This window comes from Neomonachus schauinslandi, chromosome 11, assembly GCF_002201575.2.
Source record: "Neomonachus schauinslandi chromosome 11, ASM220157v2, whole genome shotgun sequence".
Lineage (NCBI taxonomy): Eukaryota > Metazoa > Chordata > Mammalia > Carnivora > Phocidae > Neomonachus > Neomonachus schauinslandi.
In genome coordinates, this window is record NC_058413.1 from 47,275,592 (window position 1) to 47,295,766 (window position 20,175).

Sequence of the window (20,175 nt, forward strand, 5' to 3'; positions counted from 1 at the left end):
CTCTCTCGCTCAAATAAATAAATCTTAAAAAAAAAAAGAATACATGCATATTATTAACATGACATCACTGTTGATGTTAATCTTGATCACTTGGTAGTGTTTGTCAGATTTTTCCAATATAAAGTTACTCTTTTTTCCTATGAGCAGCCCATACTTAAGGGGCAGGGAGTTATTTTCAACCTCTTTGAGAGCCTAGTATCTGTATTTGGTGTTCTTCAGCACAGGGAATTTGTCTATTCTCACCCTATTTATTTAATCATTTATTTATATTAATATGGACTCATGGATATTTATTTTTAACTTTGGATTATAATTCAATGTTTTTATTTTGTTCTAATTATTCTAGCTTTGGCCATTGGGAGATCTTTTAGTTGGCTCCCGTGTCTCTTTAATGTGCCCCTGTCATCATGGGTTTTTGAGTATTTCCTTACTTTTTGGCATTGCAAAATGCTCCAGGCTCCTCCTATGTATGCCCTCTTCCAGTTAAAGAACGAGCCATTTCTGTAAGCAGTCCTGGTTCTTTTTATTGGTGAATGGCATTAGAAACCAAGATCTGGGTGCTAGCTAGGCTGTCTCGGGGGTGTTGTTGCTTCTAGGCCCTAGGATAGTACTTTTTGAAGCTTTCTTTTTTCCGCATCATTTTCTGTTTCCTCAAAGTTGCATTGACTGGCAAGAGGTGTCTTTCACTAATCTTAGAGCCTTTTCCCAGGTGTCTCATGATCTCTGGCTGTCCATTTACACTTAAGAATAATGCATCAAGAAGCAGATTGGAAGCTTGATGTTCATGGGGAGAGGGATTGGTTTCTGAGAGTGTCACTGGCTGTATGGTTTCTTCCCTGGAGTATGAAGGTCTCTAGGTCTTTTTTCTTGGGCTGGTCAGATTCATAGAAAACATTCCTCTAAATCTCTGCCTCAAGGGCATAATCCTACCTGCCAACTTTGTGAGAGCCAAGTAGTGGAAGAGCACTGGGGAATCTCAACATTCAGTATGTAAAATTTTTGTTTTTCTGTTTTTAGAATGATACCCTTGCTCTCAGCTGTGCCTGTGGTTTCCCAGCTGTTGATGCTTGATACCTCAGCTCTAATCCCAAGTATAGATATACCCATTCTTTTTAAAAATTTTATTTTTCAATTGAGATATAATTGACATATAATATGGTATTAGTTTTAGGTGTACAACATGATTTGATATATGTATATATATTGCAAATGATGATCACAGTAATTTTGGTTAACATCCATCACGACATAGTTTCAATTTTTTTTCTTGTGATGAGACCTTTTAAGATCTACCCTCTTAGCAACTTTCATATATACAATAGAGTATTGTTAACTGTAGTCACCATGCTGTACATGACATCCCCAGGTCTAACTTATTTTATAACTGGAAGTTTGTACCTTTTGACCACTGTCACCTATTTCACCCACCTCACTCATTCTTTTATTTATCCCTTGTAAAGAATAAACTACCAGTTTTCTTCTGGTATGTTGGAGGCTGCACAGAGTGGGGAGAGTCTGGGGTGGGGTGGGGTCTAGCTGGTTCTTTTATTTAAAAAAAAATGAGTTATAATTCATGTAACATAAATTAACCATTTTAAAGTGTACACTTCAGTGGTTTTTAGTTTATTCACTGTTGTGGAGCGATCACCATTATCTAGTTCCAGAACATTTCCATCATCCCAAACAAACTGCATACCTATTAGCAGTTAGTCCCCTAGCAACCACTTTCTGTTTCTATGAATATGCCTATTCTGGATATTTCATATAAATGGAGTAATACAATATGTAGCCTTTTGTGTCTGGCTTCTTTCACTTAGCATAATGTTTTCAAGGTTCATTTGTGTTGTAGCATGTAACAGTACTCCATTCCTTTTAATGGCTGAAGAATGTTCCATTGTATAGTTCTACAACAATTTATCTCTTCATGAGCTGATGCCAGCTGGTTCTTCAATAGACTTTCAACCAGTCCTTGTGTTTTCAGTCCCCCCCCCTTTTTTTTAAAGATTTTATTTTTTTATTTGTCAGAGAGAGAGAGCACAAGCAGGGGAGTGGCAGGCAGAGGGAGAAGCAGGCTCTCTGCTGAGCAAGGAGCCTGATGTGGGACTCGATCCCAGGACCCAGGGATCATGACCTGAGCCAAAGGCAGACGCTTAACCGGCTGAGCCACCCAGGCATCCCTTTAGTCCCATTTTTATCCCCACTTCCAGAAGTGCCTGATGCTACAAGTTCCTGAGCTTTTTGGAGGTTATATTACATCTTAGCTTTCTTTAGTCTGCTGTCAGGAACCACTCATCCGTCTGCTTTCCAGCTTCTAAAATTTTGTTGCTGTCACCTTCACTTTCATTCTGTGGCTATGCTCCCCTGACCCCCACCCCTCTACTGTTGTTTTTGTGAGGTTTTGGGAAGAGAGGCAGCAGAGGGAGAACTAATGCATGCCTTCTCACAATTTATTTTATTTTTTATTTTTTAAAAAGATTTTATTTATTTATTTATGAGAGAGAGAGCGAGAGCACAAGCAGGGGGAGCAGTAGAGGGAGGGGGAGAAGCAGGCTCCCCGCTAAGCAGGGACCCTGACTCGGGGCTCCATCCCAGGATGCTGGGATCATGACCTGAGCCAAAGGCAGATACTTAACCGACTGAGCCACCCAGGCACCCCTACTGCTCACAGTTTAAAAGGTACAGTTTCCATGCTGGGTCAGACTTGAGGCCCAACTGTTATTCAGTCATGAAATGATCAAGCTGGAAAAACCTTTATAGATTAGCAACTTGACCTCTACTTCTTAATCTTTCAGGTGAGGAAAGTGAGACCCACAAGACTCAATAAATTGTGTAGGTCACACAACTAGCGAGTAGCCAAGGTAGGACCTTAGCTCTGTCTCCTGCCTTCTAGGCTAGTTGCTTACCGTTAATTTAGGCTGATTATTTTAAAATTTGGTATTGAGGAGAGCATGAAGATTGTTCATATTTGTCCTCTGCTATTTCTTTCTTGGAGATCCCAGTCCACTGGGTTTGCCTAAGTCCATTTTTCTGGAGGGGCTAGCTTTTAGAGAAGAGTGCCTATGTACATGTATAACCGCTGGGAGTCCTTACTCTGTTAATAATTCAGTACAGTATGTACTGTATATAATTCAGTACAGTATATATGTATCCAACTCACACGACAGTGTTTGTTAGACCGGTCTGAAAGACTATGAATTTGACAGCTTGTTGCTTCCCATACTAAACAGAGCAAATTATGTAAGTTCAAGATGTTAGCTCAACAGATGTGTGTCCTGCCAGGGTTTTTGGCTGGGCTAAAAGGGAAGCAGTGTCTACACTTGATATCTTGCTACCAAAGTCTCGTCCTAGCTATTGTTTGGAGCAGTCCTGTCTGGATAGGTTCTCAAACCCTAGACTCTTGTTAAAACTGGGTACATAAGAGGTATTAGATGCAGGAGTTGGACTAGATGTGGAGCAGCCTGGAAGATGTCAAGCAGGAGGCAAAACATCAATAAAAGTAATGGCTATATACCGAAATCTGATGTTATCTGACAAAATATGTTGAGAAAGAAAGTGAACAGATTTACCTCAAGGGGAAAACAAAGAGGTAACAGGTGGTTTCTGTTGCTTTCATTGAAAAGTCTGGTGAGCAACTTTTTTGGGTTAGTGCCTTAGATAGAAGAGGCCTTATGGTGTGTCCAAAGTGGGGGGCAGCTCACTCCCTGCATTCTGGGTATTTGTGAATGTCTGACTCCAGAGCACACGTCAGCTGGTGATATGGGTGAAGGTACAGCTTCTCTCTTCAAGGAGCAGGTACCCTCTCTATGCCGCAGGACCTATAAACTTACCTCAATTTCATATGAAGAAGAGGTGACGGTGAGTGATGAGTATAGTGTTAGATGGTTTTCTGTAGCTACCAAAACTCAGCTAGTCTTACTGTGTTTTTTAAAGCTGTCCCCATTTAAAAACTGCTGATAGTAATGAAATAGTCACCTAAAAGGAGTAGCAAGGTTAATTTTTGTTTAGTTAGAAATTTGCATTCCCTTCTCTTATTACACTGTGCCCCATCAGTCAAAGATGACAGGAGATGATCTCTGATTTATTCAAGAGTTCAGAAAATTATCTGAAAGACAAGGAGGATTGAAATGCTGAGGCAGCAAGTGAATTGGTGAAACACAAGCTGATTTTTCAACATGTACCAGATAGAAGTATGAGTTGGTAGTAATATTATTTCGATGGGCAGTCTGTTTTAGGAGTGTTTATAACAGGAAAAATACAGTGACATGTTTTAGTGCAGGAAGTAAACTGATCATAGAATGAGTGGCCCTGAAGTGGTCACAAGTGTCACCAGCAGGATCAATTTTAGGACATCCCAGAATGCCAATATGCAAATGATGGCATAATAACCTGGTTGTATCCATTCCCAGAGGAAGAAAATTCTATCACTCTTGCTGTAGATAATGTGAATTAGACCCTATATGATTGGTGTGGATATGGTGAGGTGTGAGGTAGCCCGGATGTGACCCTAATGTCCTGGAGTGAGGGATAGCTCAGCTGCCTTTGAAGAGTTTGGTCCAAGGTATAACTTTGGATGTTTGAATTGTATTGCCTGAAGCCTCTGCTTTAAAACCTTAACAGGTTGTTAAAAACATTAAATTTTTTTAAATTAAAAAATATACTTTTTAAAAACATTAAACTTTTTGAGGTAATTTCAGATTCATATGCAGTTGTAGGAAATAATACAGAAATGACACTCTACCCTTTACCCAGTGGTAACATCTTGCAAAGCTATTGGATGATCTTACAACCAGGATATTGACATTAATACACTCAAGAAACAGAATAGTTCCCTCACCATAAGGATTCTTGGGTATTGCCCTTTTATAGAACCCTCCTCCTCCCCATCTCTGACATCTGGCAACCATCAATGTGTTCATTTCTAAAATTTAGTAATTTCAAGAATGTTGTATAAATGGGATCATATAGCACGTAAGTTATTGGGATAGGCTTTTCTCACTTGTGTAGTACAGGTCTGCAAGCAATGAATTATCTTAGTTTTGTTTTACTTGAAAATATTTTTATTCTGCCTTCATTTTTGAAGGATTTTTTTTTTTTTCCTGCTTATAGAATTCTGGGTTGACAGGGTTTTGTTTGTTTCAGTACTTGTATGGTGTTGTTCTATGTCTTCTAATCTCTGTTGTTTCTGGTAAGAAAGCAATGGTAATTTCAGTCATTTCTTTTCTTTAATGTATCATGTTTCTCTGTCTCAAGATTTTCTCCTTAATAATCTTTCTCTTTTTTTTCCCTTTCTTTAAAAGTTTGACTGTGGGAAAAAAAAAAAAGTTTGACTGTGATGTACAATTTTTTATTTTCTTGGTAAGTGTCCTGCTTAGAATGCACTGAGCTTTTTGAATCTGTAAATTTATGTCTTTTACCAAAGTTGGAAAATTTATGATCATTATTTCTTCAATTAAAAAAAAGTTTTTTAAACCTCATTTGCTGTCCTTTTCTTCCGGGGCTCCAATTATATATATATATTAGACTTGTTGCCCCACAGATCTCTGGGGTCATCTCCCATACTCTTCTTTCTCTCCCGAATTTTTTTTTCTCTCTCTTCTTCAGATTGGATACTTTTTGTTGATCTCTTTATTTTTTTATTTTTTATTTTTAAATATTTATTTATTTGACAGAGAGAGAGACAGCGAGAGAGGGAACACAAGCAGGGGGATTGGGAGAGGGAGAAGCAGGCTTCCAGCGGAGCAGGGAGCTCGATGTGGGGCTTGATCCCAGGACCCTGAGATCATGTCCTGAGCCGAAGGCAGATGCTTAACGACTGAGTCACCCAGGCTCCCCATCTTTATTTTTTAATAATTTTTTTAAAGTAGGCTCTGTGCCCAGTGTGGGGCTTGAACTCACAACCCTGAGATAATGAGTCACATGCTCTACCAACTAAGCCAGCCAGGCACCACTGTTGATCTATTTAAATTCACTAACTCTTCTGCATCTCCAATCTGCTGTTAAGCCCATCCTCTGAATTATAGAGTCTATTTTGCTGTTGAGGTCTGTTTTTTCATTCATTATGGTCATAGCTGATTCTTTCTCTCTCTCTCTCTCTTTTTTTTTTTAAGATTTTATTTCTTTATTTGACAGAGAGAGACACAGCGAGAGAGGGAACACAAGCAGGGGGAGTGGGAGAGGGAGAAGCAGGCTTCCTGCGGAGCAGGGAGCCCAATGCGGGGCTTGATCCCGGCACCCAGGGGGATCATAACTTGAGCCGAAGGCAGACGCTTAACGACTGAGCCACCCAGGCGCCCCTCTTTCTCTCAAGTTTTATTTATTTAAGCAATCTCCAGTCTCAGTGTGGCGCTTGAACTCACAGCTCCAAGATCAAGAGTCACATACTCTACTGTCTGAGCCAGCCAGGTGCCCCGATCATAGCTGTTTTAAAATCTTTGTCTGCTAACCCTAATATTTGGATTAAGTCAGGGTCAGTTTCTGTTGATTGACTCTTCTCTGGAGAATAGATCATGTTTTCCTGTTCCTGTTGATTGACTCTTCTCTGGAGAATAGATCATGTTTTCCTGTTTCTTTATATGCCAAACAATTCTGTTGAGTTGTGTCCTTGATACTGAATATGATACATTGTAGACACTGGATTTTTCTTCTTCTTCTTCTTTTTTTTTATCTTCCTCTAAAGAACATTGAATTTTGTTTGTTTTGTTAAACTCTGTTCCCGTGCAGTGAATGGCAGTTTAAATCTCAGTTCAGTTCTTTTAGCCCTAACTTGGTTGCTTGAAGTCTGTTCCATGCATGCATAGTTTAGGGATTAGCCAGCCATTTGGGCAGAATTTATACACAGAGTTTGAGGCACCTTCTTTTGGTTCTCTTTGGAATTTCCCTCCCTCACTTCTCTGTTGTGGTTGCCTTAAAGTCTGTCCTCTGGTTTGTGAAGCTAGTAAGACTATGGGTTTTTAGCTGAATTTTAGCCATCTTTCATGGCACAGACTGGGACCTGGATGGCCAAAAGCCGTAACAGGAGACAATTGCTTGGTGTCATTACCTTTTTCCAAGTTTTGACCCTCTCTCTTCTGTCATAATCTGTTTGCCTTTTAGTTCCCTAGTACTTCAGGTAGTTGTTTATATTCTGTCCAGTGTTCATAGTTATCTGCAAGAGAGTTGGTCTCATAGAGCTGCTCTTCCATGACTGGAAGCAGAACCGCCATCATGCTAGATATAAATTCTTCTTTCTTCTTCCTTCTTCGATTTTATTTATTCATTTGACAGGGAGAGACAGAGCGCACAAGCAGGGGGGAGCAGCAGGCGGAGGGAGAGGGAGAAGCAGGCCTCCTGCTGAGCAGGGAGCCTGATGTGGAGCTCCATCCCAGGACCCTGGGATCATGACCTGAGCCAAAGGCAGATGCTTAACCAACTGAGCCACCCAGGTGCCCTAGATATAAATTATTCTGTTGACAAAGTCAGTTTTTTTCATTTGTAGTTTCACAGATGTTTGTATTATCCTTCCCATCTCTTCTAAGAGACCAGATATAAAAATGCCCTTAACTCTTGCTCTTTTTTCTTTTTTTTCCAAACTTCAAATTTTATGTAAAGCTTCTTAAGTGTATGTGAACTCTGATTACTGATAGGTTTAGAAATTGAAATACTTTTATTTGGTATATCTAATCCAAGATAGAGGTATAACAGATGTGTCCCATAAACGCTTTCCTAGGAAGTGATGATTACTTTTATTTTTCTTTAATCTAAGCTAACACTATGTTCTGGAGAAGCTTTGTGTAATTTAACATAAACCAGGTGGGGATTTGACTGTATTGGGTCTTTTTCACATAGCTCTTTGGAACATGTGTTTTCTTATCTGCACTACCATTTTAAAACTATCACTGTTTCCCACAGATGTAATACATCTATTATAAATGTGTAACTTTGAGATTTTGGTGAACTTTTTTTTTTTTAAGATTTTGTTTATTTTAGAGAGAGAAAAAGAGCGAGCCTGAGTGGGGGGTAGGGGGGAGGGAGGGGAGAGAGAATCCCAAGCAGACTCCCCACTGAGTGCAGAACCCTGTGGGACTTGATCTCACAACCCTGAGTTCATGACCTAAGCTGAAATCAAGAGTTGGGTGCTTAACCAACTGAGCCCATCCAGGCACCCGAATGTCTAGTAATTTTATTTATTTATTTTGAGAGAGAGAGAGAGTGTTGGGAGTGAGCACATGGGCAGGGGGGCAGAGAGGGAGAGAGAGAAAATCTCGAGCAGACTCCTCACTGAGCACGGAACCTGATGTGGGACTGGATCTTATAACCCTGAGATCACGACCTGAACCATAATCAAGAGTTGGATGCTTAACCAACTGAGCCACCCAGGCTTCCCTTGGTGAACATTTTCTGATGACGTTTCAGATGACTTCAAATACAAGTTTTGAGGATAAGATTTTTTTTCTTTTTTAACTCATTCACATATGTGTGTATGTGTAAAGAGAGAGAAGTTTGCATCTACAGGCTTCTTATGATAAAAAAGGAGAAAATAATGTCATCATCAACCCAGAAAGCAGTTATTTAATAGTGCATATATTTTATTTTAGGCTGCATGTAAACCTACCCATTTAGGTTAATCTGTAAGTGGTGAGATGTTTGCTGCCCAAATTGGAGAAACATTTGGAGTTGTGGCTTCTGACTTTTTTGGGTCATGGAACCCTTTGAGAATCTGATGAAAATTGTGTTTTCTCTTTAGAAAAATGCACATATTTTCATACAAAACTTTGTAAATGATTTCAGAGAGTTTAGGGGTTCCTTTGAAGCTTCTCAGTTGTAAGCATCCCTTATTTAGGATTATTCAAATCAAGCTAGTACCAGCAGGCTAATAGCAATACAAATGTCAGTTTGTTTCTGGCTTGGTCAAAGCAGAGCAAGTAAACAAAGAACCTGTCAGAAGTCCTTGTAAGGTGTGCAGGCTTAAAAAAAATCTGTTATGATTTATCTGAATTGTACTTCCTTAGGGACAGATTCACAAAGATAGACTGACACCTAGTTGACTAATTTTTAAGTTGCTGTTAGAAATGGGCCTTAGTTCTGGTATCCAGACCTGCTGACATTTGTGGACTCTGTATGTGTTAGGTGAATAAGTAATTACTTTTTCCAGGACAGTAGGCCAGTTGTGGTTGCAATGTCTTATTCCTAATATCGTTTGAATTTCCAAAGGTCTAAATAATTGGAGACTTAAAGGACATATGTACCGGTTTCATGAGGTGGGTCTGTGTAGATGTTCTGGAGGCATTAAGTCTCTACTGCTTATTCTCAAAACTTAGCCCTCAGCAAATGATGAAAGACTGAATTGTTTTAATAAAAATATCTTAGGTTTGTGAATCCCCTTCCTCTGTGACTTATCTGACACTCTATATAGGGTGCTGTAATGAACATGATTTGGTCTCAGGGCTCTCATACTGCTTTACACACCCTCTTTCCCCTTGCAGTGCAAATACTATGCTCCCGATCCTGGTCCAGTCTAATACACAGAAGGACTTATGTCTAAGATTGGCAGTCTCAGTGGTGCCTTTACTGACTCTTTAACAAGAACCTGACTCCTTAACAAGAAATCTTTACTTAGCTTGTTTGAAGAAGGGGTGGGAGGTGAAGAGGTGGTGTGGAGGATAGAGGATCTAAAGACCACTTCTCCTTGTGATTCATAACCTCCCCCTCCTCTTTGTCTATACTTCAGGTCAGTTCATCATTTTCACCTCTGGCCTTTTCTCAGTGGTTGTTTAAAATGGTCTGTTCCATCCTTTGAATGCTCATTATGTCTTGGGGTCACCTCATAACCATCTTAAAAAAATACCCTTCTCTAAAGGCTTTCATTAAGGACAGTGGAAACTGCCCTGATTCCTGTTTCTGTTCAAATATGTTGTAGTTTTTCGTGAGGGGATTTTCTGGCCTAGTAAGGAAGAAATGAGCAAACTGACAACTAAAAGTGAAGAAGCTTAGGAGGAAGACATAGTTATCTTCTCAGAACTGAATACAGTTTATATATTCTGAGACTTACAGACTGTAGACAAGATCATTATGTCGGCTGCTTGCTGTTTAATTTTTTTGTACAGTAAGTGCAGCCTTGCCATGGGTGTGTTCTTCGCAGGTGTTATTGAAAGCTTGAGACTAACTGTACATAGCCGTAGGGGCTTTATTGCTACCACTGTTACCAGCTGCCTGCTAATTTTGCCAGTCTTCTTTAGTGAGGATTACCAAATGTATTTTGAGAGATGAAATTTGCTGGAAAAGAGTTTCAGAAAACTCAGTTTGGAAGAAGCAGGAAATGAGAGGAATTGAAATTGTGTTACTAGCTTTACTAACAGAAGGAAAGTTGAGTCTTGTCAGAAGTTGAAAATTCTGAATAAGTGGGCTTCTGATGATGATGATGGACAAAACCTGAGAGAAAGTGGAAGTGAATGTTTTAGTTATAAATGATAACTTTCTGACTGGAATCATTATTAATTTCTGGAACAAGTACCTTAGAATTACTGTAAACTCTTTAGAAACCTAAGATGCTTCTGGGATGATTTAGAGTGAAGAACTATGCAACTTTAGGTTTATCCCAGTCCTGTGTTGAAAGAATGCATCTTCCTTAATCACCAGCTCCTTTGGGTTCCAAACTAACTCAGAAAAACTATAGTTAGAACAGAATTTATATTATCAACTAGAACATGTGAGCAGGATCCTGTGCAAGTGTGCTCTGAATGGTTGGACCACAGAGACTAAAGATCTGGAGCCTCCCAGATAGTAACCTCCCTGTGAAATGGTTATTTGTGTATGTTCTTTTTTCCTATACATTTGAGAGTAAGGTCCTGAGGATAGGTGCTTCCTTTTGTTTGTCTCTATCCCCTCAGTACCTAAGGCCCTTGTATGACATGATTACTCAATAAATATCAAATTCATTCGAATTGTTTTTGATCATGTTTTCCACATATTTTTCCATGACTCCTACTAAATTTATTTGTTTGAAATATTTAGGTACATTTAATTTGTCCCCTATTCCCTAACTCCTTAGGAAAAGCAGTATTTGGGGCGGGATACTTTGGGATAAAGTATCAAGTGACTTTATAGTAATTTGATATCTGTTGAGCTCTTCATGTCATTATGCTGTATTGTAATGTTTTTTCGAACTGTGAATTGTGTTAGTAGTTTTAGTTAGTTTGGTTTTAATGATATAGAGTAGAAATTATGAAAGGGCATCACACAGAGTAAGGGTAAGTATTATTTTGTGAAATTTGTTTTAGGCATATTTATATGTACACATCATTTATGTATTTATTGCTTCATGACGTAACATTTGTTTCATACTGGAGTCATGGTCAAAAAAGTTTGAATACTATTGCTTTATTGTAATACTCTGTTATTTCATTTATCATATAGCATTATGCCAGTACATACAGGCTTCTAAAGCCAGGGATGGTGCCAGCCCTTTCATTTCCAGTACGACTGAAGGTAAAAACAAAACAAAACTGAGAACACCCAAACCTTTCTGGTGGCGTTTACATGTCTTTACAAAGTGGTATTTTGTACCTTTGACCTTCTAACTTTCTTGTGTCTTTTTTGGACCAGTAGGTTTTTCATATTTATGTCCGTCTAGGTGGTGGGTTCTTTGGTTCTTCCTCTTTTCACTTGAATGTTCTTTATTTCAGTATATTCTAACGTTTTTAGGGGGAACGGGGAAACAAAGTAGAATTTTAGAAATTTCAAATGATTCTGAATTGACAAAATATCTCATTAGATTTACCCTGAAATTTGCTTTTTTAATGTTCTTGAATCTTTTAGTCCCTTCGTGTTTTTTCAGAGATCATAGAAATGCATACTTTATTCTGAATTTAAAATAATTTATGCTTCTATGATATCAGTTGATTTTAAGCAAACTAAATGTGGTTTACAGGAAAAAAGATGGATATAATCCTTTGTCATTTCTTGTGCTATCTCCACTCTCCCAAGAAGATTAACCATTGGATTTTAGTAATAACTCACTTTCAAGAAAAGAAAAGATAGCTAGTGATGTCCACTATTAACCATGCTAAACCTTTTCAGCTTCTTTACTTACCTAATAACTTTGATACCTTTCCTGTTCTTAGATGGTTGGCATACTAACCCCTTTGCCTTTACTTCTGTACCTTGCTGGACTACCAAGCTCAGACAATCATAACGCTGTGATTTTGAGGGACTCTGTAGAGATGATTTCCTTCATTCTTTCTCTTGCAGGAGAAAATTTTGAGCAGACACCACTGAGACGAACATTCAAGTCTAAGGTCCTTGCCCGATACCCTGAGAACGTAGAATGGAATCCCTTTGACCAAGATGCAGTGGGAATGGTTAGTATTTGTTAGCTGCAAGTATGAAATAATTTACAAACTAATTTACAGTAGAATTGTGAGTTCAGACTGGTAGCAGCAGTTCCACCAGCTACCAATAACTTTTGAAGAAGGGGTTGTGTGCATATTATTCATGATTCTGCATTTTGGTCAACATATCAAATATGCTGAAAATCACAATGTTTCTGTTTTGTCAGAACAAATGCATAGTAATGGTTCAGTGAACTTTGAGGTACTGAGCTATTGGTTGCTTATAGTACTGAGATTACATGATGAGTCTGATTTAAAGCAGTTTTCTCTCAATCTTGGTTGTGTATATCTGGGTGATATGACAGAAATGGGTATTTTGTTTCATCCTATTTTAGATAGGAGAGCATTTTTTTTTTTTTTAATTTGAGAGAGAGAGAGCGCACAAGCTGGGGAGAGGGGCTGAGGGAAAGAGAGAAGCAGACTCCCTGCTGAGCATGGAGCCCAATTTGGGGCTCAATCCAGGATCCTGAGATCATGACCTGAGCCAAAGTCAGACGCTTCATTGACTGAGCCACCCAGGCGCCCCAGGACAGGGGCGTAAATCTCACGTAGAATACTACTATGAATAATCTAACCTTTATTGAGTATTCACCTTGTGCTAGGCACCATGATAAGCATTTTACATGAATTAATTCATTTAATCTTCACAGTACCCCTTATGTAGATGATGCTAAATAAACACACACGCACACACAGATACACATATATTTTATACATGAGGGAACTAAGATTCAAAGAGGTTAAGTAATGTGTTCAAGAGGTTAAGTAACGTGTTCAAGGTCACATGGCTAAGAAGCAATTGAGCTGCAATTTGAGAACTATATCATAGTCTGGTTCCAGTGCTATGCTCTTGATCACATCTTTGTACTACCTGTATTAATTTTTAATAGCTTCTTAAAGTTTTTAGAGGATGATCTTGCTTGATGCATATTAATAACCCTGTGAAGTAGGCAGAGTAAATTATATTATCTTCATTTCACAGATGAGGAAACTGAGTCTTAGTTTCGAGTTTTTTGACTCCTAGTCCAGTGCTTATTTCATTGTAACGTGCTGTATTCTAGAAACACCTAGGTTTTGGGAAGTCAAGTCCAAAGGTAATGGATATAACATAATGTAGGTCCTTTTATTTGTTAAGCCCAGGCCACTCGGAGATCATTTGTATAGCTAGGTTTATACAGAACTGGAAAATGGGGACTGATTGATTTAGGTCAGTTTGATTAGCTATCCAAGTTTCTTTATATAACCCATCTGAGTTAAAGTGAAAAAAGTGCATCTTTATCCTGATTATGTCATCTCCTTGCTTTATGTGAAATGCTCCCTTTTTTCCTATGAAAAGAGAAGGTTCTCTTGATGACAGAGTTTTGTGACCTGATAGAGTCTAAAACTTTGTTTATTTTTAGGTACAAAGTTGTATCTGTCTAGTTTATAGGTATATTTCTAGCATCATTTCCCAGTAAATGCTGTTATGCTTAACCACCTACCTAAATTCTCCAAGCTTTCTCTTACCTCATTTTTGTGAATTTTCTTCTTGTCCTTGAAGTACACCCTCTTTCCCTTTTCTACCTGATGAATTCTAATATAACCTCATCTGTGAAACCTTTTCTGATGTTCCTGGGCTGGGTGTCTATTCTGTGTTGCCCTAACACTTTGTTTTTGGGTAGTCCTGATAACTGCATTATAATTTTATTTACTCATATGTCTTAGAATGGGAGATTTTTAGGACAGACGTTTTGCTGTGTTGATCTTGATATCCCAAACACGTAGCATAGTAGGTACTCTGAGTAAATAAATAGTGATGGTATTCTGAAAAGAGGACCAGCAGTGAGTGTTCTCACCACTTGTTTCCTTGTTGTCTTTTGCAGCTATGCATGCCCAAAGGGCTAGCATTCAAGACCCAGGCTGATCCCAGGGAGCCCCAGTTCCATGCCTTTATTATCACAAGGGAGGATGGCTCTCGGACATTTGGGTTTGCCCTCACATTTTATGAGGAGGTGACTAGCAAGCAGATCTGCAGTGCAATGCAGACCCTCTACCATATGCATAATGCTGAGTATGATGTCCTACATTCTCCCTCTGTTGATGGCCGAGACCACAGTGGCATGGAGGATGGTGAAGGCACTCCTGGGACCAAGCTTCAGCGCTTCAACTCCTATGACATTAGCCGGGACACGCTCTACGTCTCTAAGTGCATCTGCCTCATCACACCCATGTCCTTCATGAAAGCATGTCGGAGTGTGCTGGAACAACTTCACCAGGCAGTCACTTCACCTCAGCCCCCTCCACTGCCCCTTGAGAGCTACATATACAATGTACTCTATGAGGTGCCACTCCCGCCTCCTGGCCGGTCCTTGAAGTTTTCTGGGGTCTATGGGCCAATAATCTGCCAGAGACCAAGTACCAATGAGCTTCCCTTATTTGACTTTCCTGTCAAAGAGGTCTTTGAACTGCTTGGGGTGGAAAATGTGTTTCAACTTTTTACTTGTGCCCTTCTGGAGTTTCAAATCCTGCTCTACTCACAGCGTAAGTCAGTGCTTACTAGAGCTTTCTCCCTGCATAGGGCCTCCCTTCTTTCCATATTGAATGCAGTGGAACTGACTGTAAAGGTCAGGGGCTGTTACAATTTGAGCAAAACTCAGACCTTTTGCAGGTAGGTGGTAGATGGCAAACTGATGGAGCACAAGAGGGCCACAGTTTCTAATTGGCTATCATCATGGCCTTTTGTTGGGCACTTCAGCTTGGGAGGGGTTCCTTCCTGACATCCCTTCTAATTGATGCTGAAAAGAGGGGTAGGAAATGATGGTTCTAGAAAGCTGACTTTCCATCATTCCGCAGTTACTTTTGCCCCTTCTGCAGCCTGACAGTAATAACTGAGGATTCACAAATGATGATCCTTTGAGAAAATGAGGATGTATTGCTTCTTTCTGTTGTTTGTTATAACTGAATTGTTTTTTATAAATTAGAGGTGAACTGAATGTGAGCAGCAGGTTTGGACAAAATAGTAAAGTAGATCAGAAGGAAACAGATGTTTATTAAATGAACCAGAAAAATAACATAAAATTTATTCATTTAGTACCTATTTATTGAGACCCTGCCATGTGCCAGGCATTGTTTCAGGGATTAGAGATACAGTGGTGGACAAAACAGGTAAAAATCCTTCCTATAATGGAACTGATATTTTAGTGGGGAAGGAGGGGATGATGAAATAAAGTTTATAGTGTGTGAGGGGTAATAAGGTCTGTGGAGAAAAATAAAACAGGGAAGAGGATGGTATTTGGGGAAGGGAAGTTCCAATTTTTTTAAAGATTTTTGAGCCAAAGGCAGACACAACTAACTGAGCCACCCAGGTGCCCCTCCAATTTTTAATAATGATTAATTTAAGTCCTCTCTAAGTGACCCTTGTTAATATCTGTAGGGAAGGTATTCTATGCAAAGGGCATAGCACATAAAAGGGTTTTGAGACAAGAATGTGCTTGTTATGTTCAAGAACAGTTGAGAAAACTGGGTGGATGGTACGGAGTGAGAAAGCAGGAATATAGAAGCAGATGTTGTTAGACTTAACAGGAGCTTAGATTTTACAACTGTAGACCATTGTAAGGACTTTGTTACTCTGAGATGCATAGTCATTGTAGGTTTTAAGTTTTTTGACTTTTATTTTGAAGTAGTTTCCAGCTTATGGAAGAGTTGCAAGAAATGTTCAAAGAACTTTTGTGTGCTCTCCCACAGTTCACCAGTTATTAACATTTGGCCACATTTGTCTTCATTTTCTCTCTCTCTCTGTGAATGTGTGAACATAAAACTGAACCATTGAGAATCATTGCAGACGCTATGTCCCTTGACTCCTAAATGCGTTAGCTTTTATTTCATAAGAGCAAGGACGTTTTCTTACAGAACCATAGTATGATTATCAAATTTAGGAAATGTAGCATTGTTAATAATATTTATTCAGGTTTCACCATTGTCCCAAAAATGTCTACTATTACAATTTTTTTTTATTCCTGATCCGGGATCTTGTCTAGTAACATGCCTTGCTTTTACTTTTTACTTCTTCATGTGTTTCCTGACATGGACATTTTTGAAGAGAGCAGGCAAGGCATTTTGTAGATTGTCCCCCAGTTTGGGTTTGTCTGATGTTTCCTCATGATTAGATTCAGTTGATACATTTTTCGTTATAAAACACAGAAGTGATGTTGTGATTCTCTCAGTGCATTGTATCAGGAGGCACATAATGTGTATTTTTATCATGACAGGAGGCACTTGATGTCAGTTTGCCCATCTTTGGTAATGTTAATTTGATCACTTGGTTAAGATTATGTCTGCCAAGTTTCTTAAATGGAAATTTATCCTTCTTCCCTTTGTAATTAGTAAGTAATTTGTGGGGAGTTAACTTTGAAACTGTAAATATACTGTTCTTCTTTGAAGTTTTGCCCAATAGATTTAACACCCATTGATGATTCTAGTCTGAATTAGTTATTACCATGATGGTCACAAAATGGTGATTTTCTAGCTCCATCTATATTTTATTTTTATTTATTTTTTTAAAGTTCATTTATTTATCCGAGAGAGAGTGCACAAGCAGGAGGGGCAGAGGGAGAGGGAGAGAGAATCTCAAGCAGACTCCATGCCAAGTGTGGAGCCTGTCCACGGGGCTTGATCTAATGACCCTGAGATCATGAACTGAGCTGAAACAAGAGTCAGATGCTTAACCGACTGCATGACCCAAGTGTCCTTCCATCTATATTTATTAATTGTCATTGTACTATAAGGAATAATGTTTATTTTTCCTTGTTTGTTATTATATGGACTCATAGTTTTTTATTTTGTTCAGTAGGTTAGGTACCTATAATGCAGTGGGGATGTTGTAGACGTGGGAAAAGGAGGATTAAAACCAGAAATATGATAGGTGACATTTTTCCATCAGAATTTCTTCTTAAATTTCCTGGAATATGAGTTACTCTATCAATAATACAATCAACAATACAAATTTTAAGAGGTTTGAAGGTGATTGAGAAGATTTGTGTATAGAATCAAGTGGAACTCAGGACCTAAAGCCATGTTTATAGCATGGTCAGGAAAAAGATTTTTCCAAAAAAATTCCTGGATATTGTTGAGCGTGGCTGACAGTAAAATGGAGTGGCCTTTTTTTTTTTTTTTTTAAAGATTTTATTTATTTATTTGACAGAGAGAGACACAGCGAGAGAGGGAACACAAGCAGGGGGAGTGGGAGAGGGAGAAGCAGGCTCCATGCAGAGCAGGGAGCCCGATGCGGGACTCGATCCCAGGACCCTGGGATCATGACCTGAGCCGAAGGCAGTCGCTTAACCGACTGAGCCACCCAGGCGCCCTGGAGTGGCCTTTTATTGGATGTAGGTTATGCTCTTTGTTAATAGTGTAGTTTAAACAGTTGAGGTTGGTTTTCTTGAAATAGTTTTTATTTATGATTCAAAGGCCTTAGGTGGGTGAAAATCTTTCTGGCCTTCCAAAAACATGTCATCACCACTCACAGTTAGTGTTGCCCACTGTATGTCTTGCCTACTGAATAGAAAAGAAGTGTAACTTAGGGAAAAAGAATGCAGGTGAAATTGTAAGACAAAGTATAACCCATTGGATGACTGAACTGACAGTTTTGTTTTTTTTTTAAAGATTTTATTTATTTACTTGACAGAGAGGGAACACAAGCAGGGGGAGTGGGAGAGGGAGAAGCAGGCTTCCTGCTGAGCAGGGAGCCTGATGCAGGGCTCAATCCCAGGACCCTGGGATCACAACCTAAACCGATGGCAGACGCTTAACGACTGAGCCACCCAGGAGCTCCTGAACTGACAGTTTTTTTTTTTTTTTTTGAAAGATTTTATTTATTTGAGAGCGAGAATGAGAGACAGCATGAGAGGGAGGAGGGTCAGAGGGAGAAGCAGACTCCCTGCCGAGCAGGGAGCCTGATGCGGGACTCGATCCCGGGACTCCAGGATCATGACCTGAGCCGAAGGCAGTCGCTTAACCAACTGAGCCACCCAGGCGCCCTGAACTGACAGTTTTAAGAATTTTTTTTTTAACTTGTACAGATCATTTTACCTACTCCTGGATAATGTTTGTTCTTTGGTCTATATAGATACAGGGTTTTTTAAATTTTTAAAAGATTTTTAAAGGATTTTATTTATTGACACACAGAGAGAGACAGCGAGAGAGGGAACACAAGCAGGGGGAGGGGAGAGGGAGAAGCAGTCTTCCTGCCGAGCAGGGAGCCCGATGCGGGGCTCGATCTTAGGACCCTGAGATTATGACCTGAGCCTAAGGCAGTCGCTTAACCAACTGAGCCACCCAGGCGCCCCTATAAATAGAGCTTTTTTAATAGCATATTTTTTTACCAGGTGCTGTAAAATTGTATGTAGAGAAGTTCTTTACCTGATATGAGTTAATAGGGTAGTAGATTGGATAATTGAAAGTCATTCAAGTCTGATAATCATAAAAGGGGTGTATATATATATATATATATCCATTAAACATTGTATTTTAGCTTAAAACATGACTCTATAGTCACTAGTCTTTTGATGAAAGGTCTAGGTATTTCCTTTGATTATGGGTCCACTAATCAGTTGTCTGCATTGTTTTTCTTGCATGGAAATTTTCTTAAATGGAAACCCATAATGCATTCACTAGGTTTTCCAGATGCATTTTTAAAAAATTTTAAATTTTTATTTATTTTTTTAAAGATTTTTTTTTTTTTTATTTGAGAGAGCGTGAGGAGGGGGGGAGGGTCAGAGGGAGAAGCAGACTCCCCGCCAAGTGGGAGCCTGATGTGGGACTCGATCCTGGGACTCCAGGAGCATGACCTGAGCCAAAGGCAGTCACTTAACCAACTGAGCCACCCAGGCACCCTGATGCATTTTAAAAATTTTATTTATTTTTTATTTTTTAAATTTTTTTTTAAAGATTTTATTTATTTGACAGAGAGACACAGCGAGAGAGGGAACACAAGCAGGGGGAGTGGGAGAGGGAGAAGCAGGCTTCCCGCAGAGCAGAGAGCCCGATGCGGGCTTGATCCCAGGACTCTGGGATCATGACCTGAGCCGAAGGCAGATGCTTAATGAGTGAGCCACCCAGGCGCCCCACATTTTTTTTTTAAAAAGGGGAGTGAGAACTTAACTAACCTTGCAAAAGAACCAGAATGGAGACTGCCTATAGATTTTTGCAGTTTTTGGGTTTTTTTTTACTTAATTGCCTCATGATATGCTTAATTCAATCACACTATTTTTTAGCCACTTGGCATTACTCAGTTTATTTATTTATTTATTTATTTATTTATTTATATTTTACTTGAGTTTTTTCAGAGAGAGAGTATATGCGTGCTTGGGGGGCAGGGGCAGATGGTGAAGGAGGGAGAGAGAGAATCCTAAGCAGCCTCCACACCCAGCAGGGAGCCTGACATGGGCTCAATCTCACGAACCTGAGATCGTGACCTGAGGCAAAATCAGGAGTTGGAGGCTTAACCGACTGAGCCACCCAGGCATCCCTACTTCATCCTTTTTTTTTTTAAAAGATTTATTTAATTTTTTGCCTGGGGGGAGTTGCAGAGAGAGAGGGAGAGAAATCTTCCAGCAGAGTCCCTGACTTGGGGCTCAATCCCAGGACCTGGTATCATGACCTGAGCCGATATCATGACCTGAGCCAAAATCATGAGTTGAATACTTAACTGACTGAGCTACCCAGGCGCCCCAAAAATAAGTTTTTTAAAAAACAAATAAATAATGTGTGGACAGACAAGGCAGAGAAAGTTGAGTTTACCTTTTTCACCTAGAATCCAACTCCTCAGAAGTAA

The 20,175-nt window shown here is 39.4% G+C and overlaps 1 protein-coding gene and 1 non-coding gene across 6 annotated transcripts in view; one reads left to right on the forward strand and one right to left on the reverse strand.

The window, feature by feature from the left end:
• Positions 1 to 20,175, forward strand: part of DENND5A (DENN domain containing 5A) — a 98,481-nt gene that overhangs the window by 25,781 nt on the left and 52,525 nt on the right. For 4 of the 5 annotated variants that reach the window (XM_021685297.2, XM_044919853.1, XM_044919854.1 and 1 more), the window contains exons 2-4: positions 11,392 to 11,463; positions 12,226 to 12,335; positions 14,228 to 14,885. In XM_021685297.2, the coding sequence (XP_021540972.1) occupies positions 11,392 to 11,463; positions 12,226 to 12,335; positions 14,228 to 14,885 (840 nt within the window). The remainder of the gene's footprint in view (positions 1 to 11,391; positions 11,464 to 12,225; positions 12,336 to 14,227; positions 14,886 to 20,175) is intronic. The other variant, XM_044919852.1, reaches the window with a different exon arrangement.
• Positions 5,871 to 5,943, reverse strand: TRNAM-CAU. Its single transcript has one exon. It is a non-coding gene; the product is annotated as a tRNA-Met (tRNA).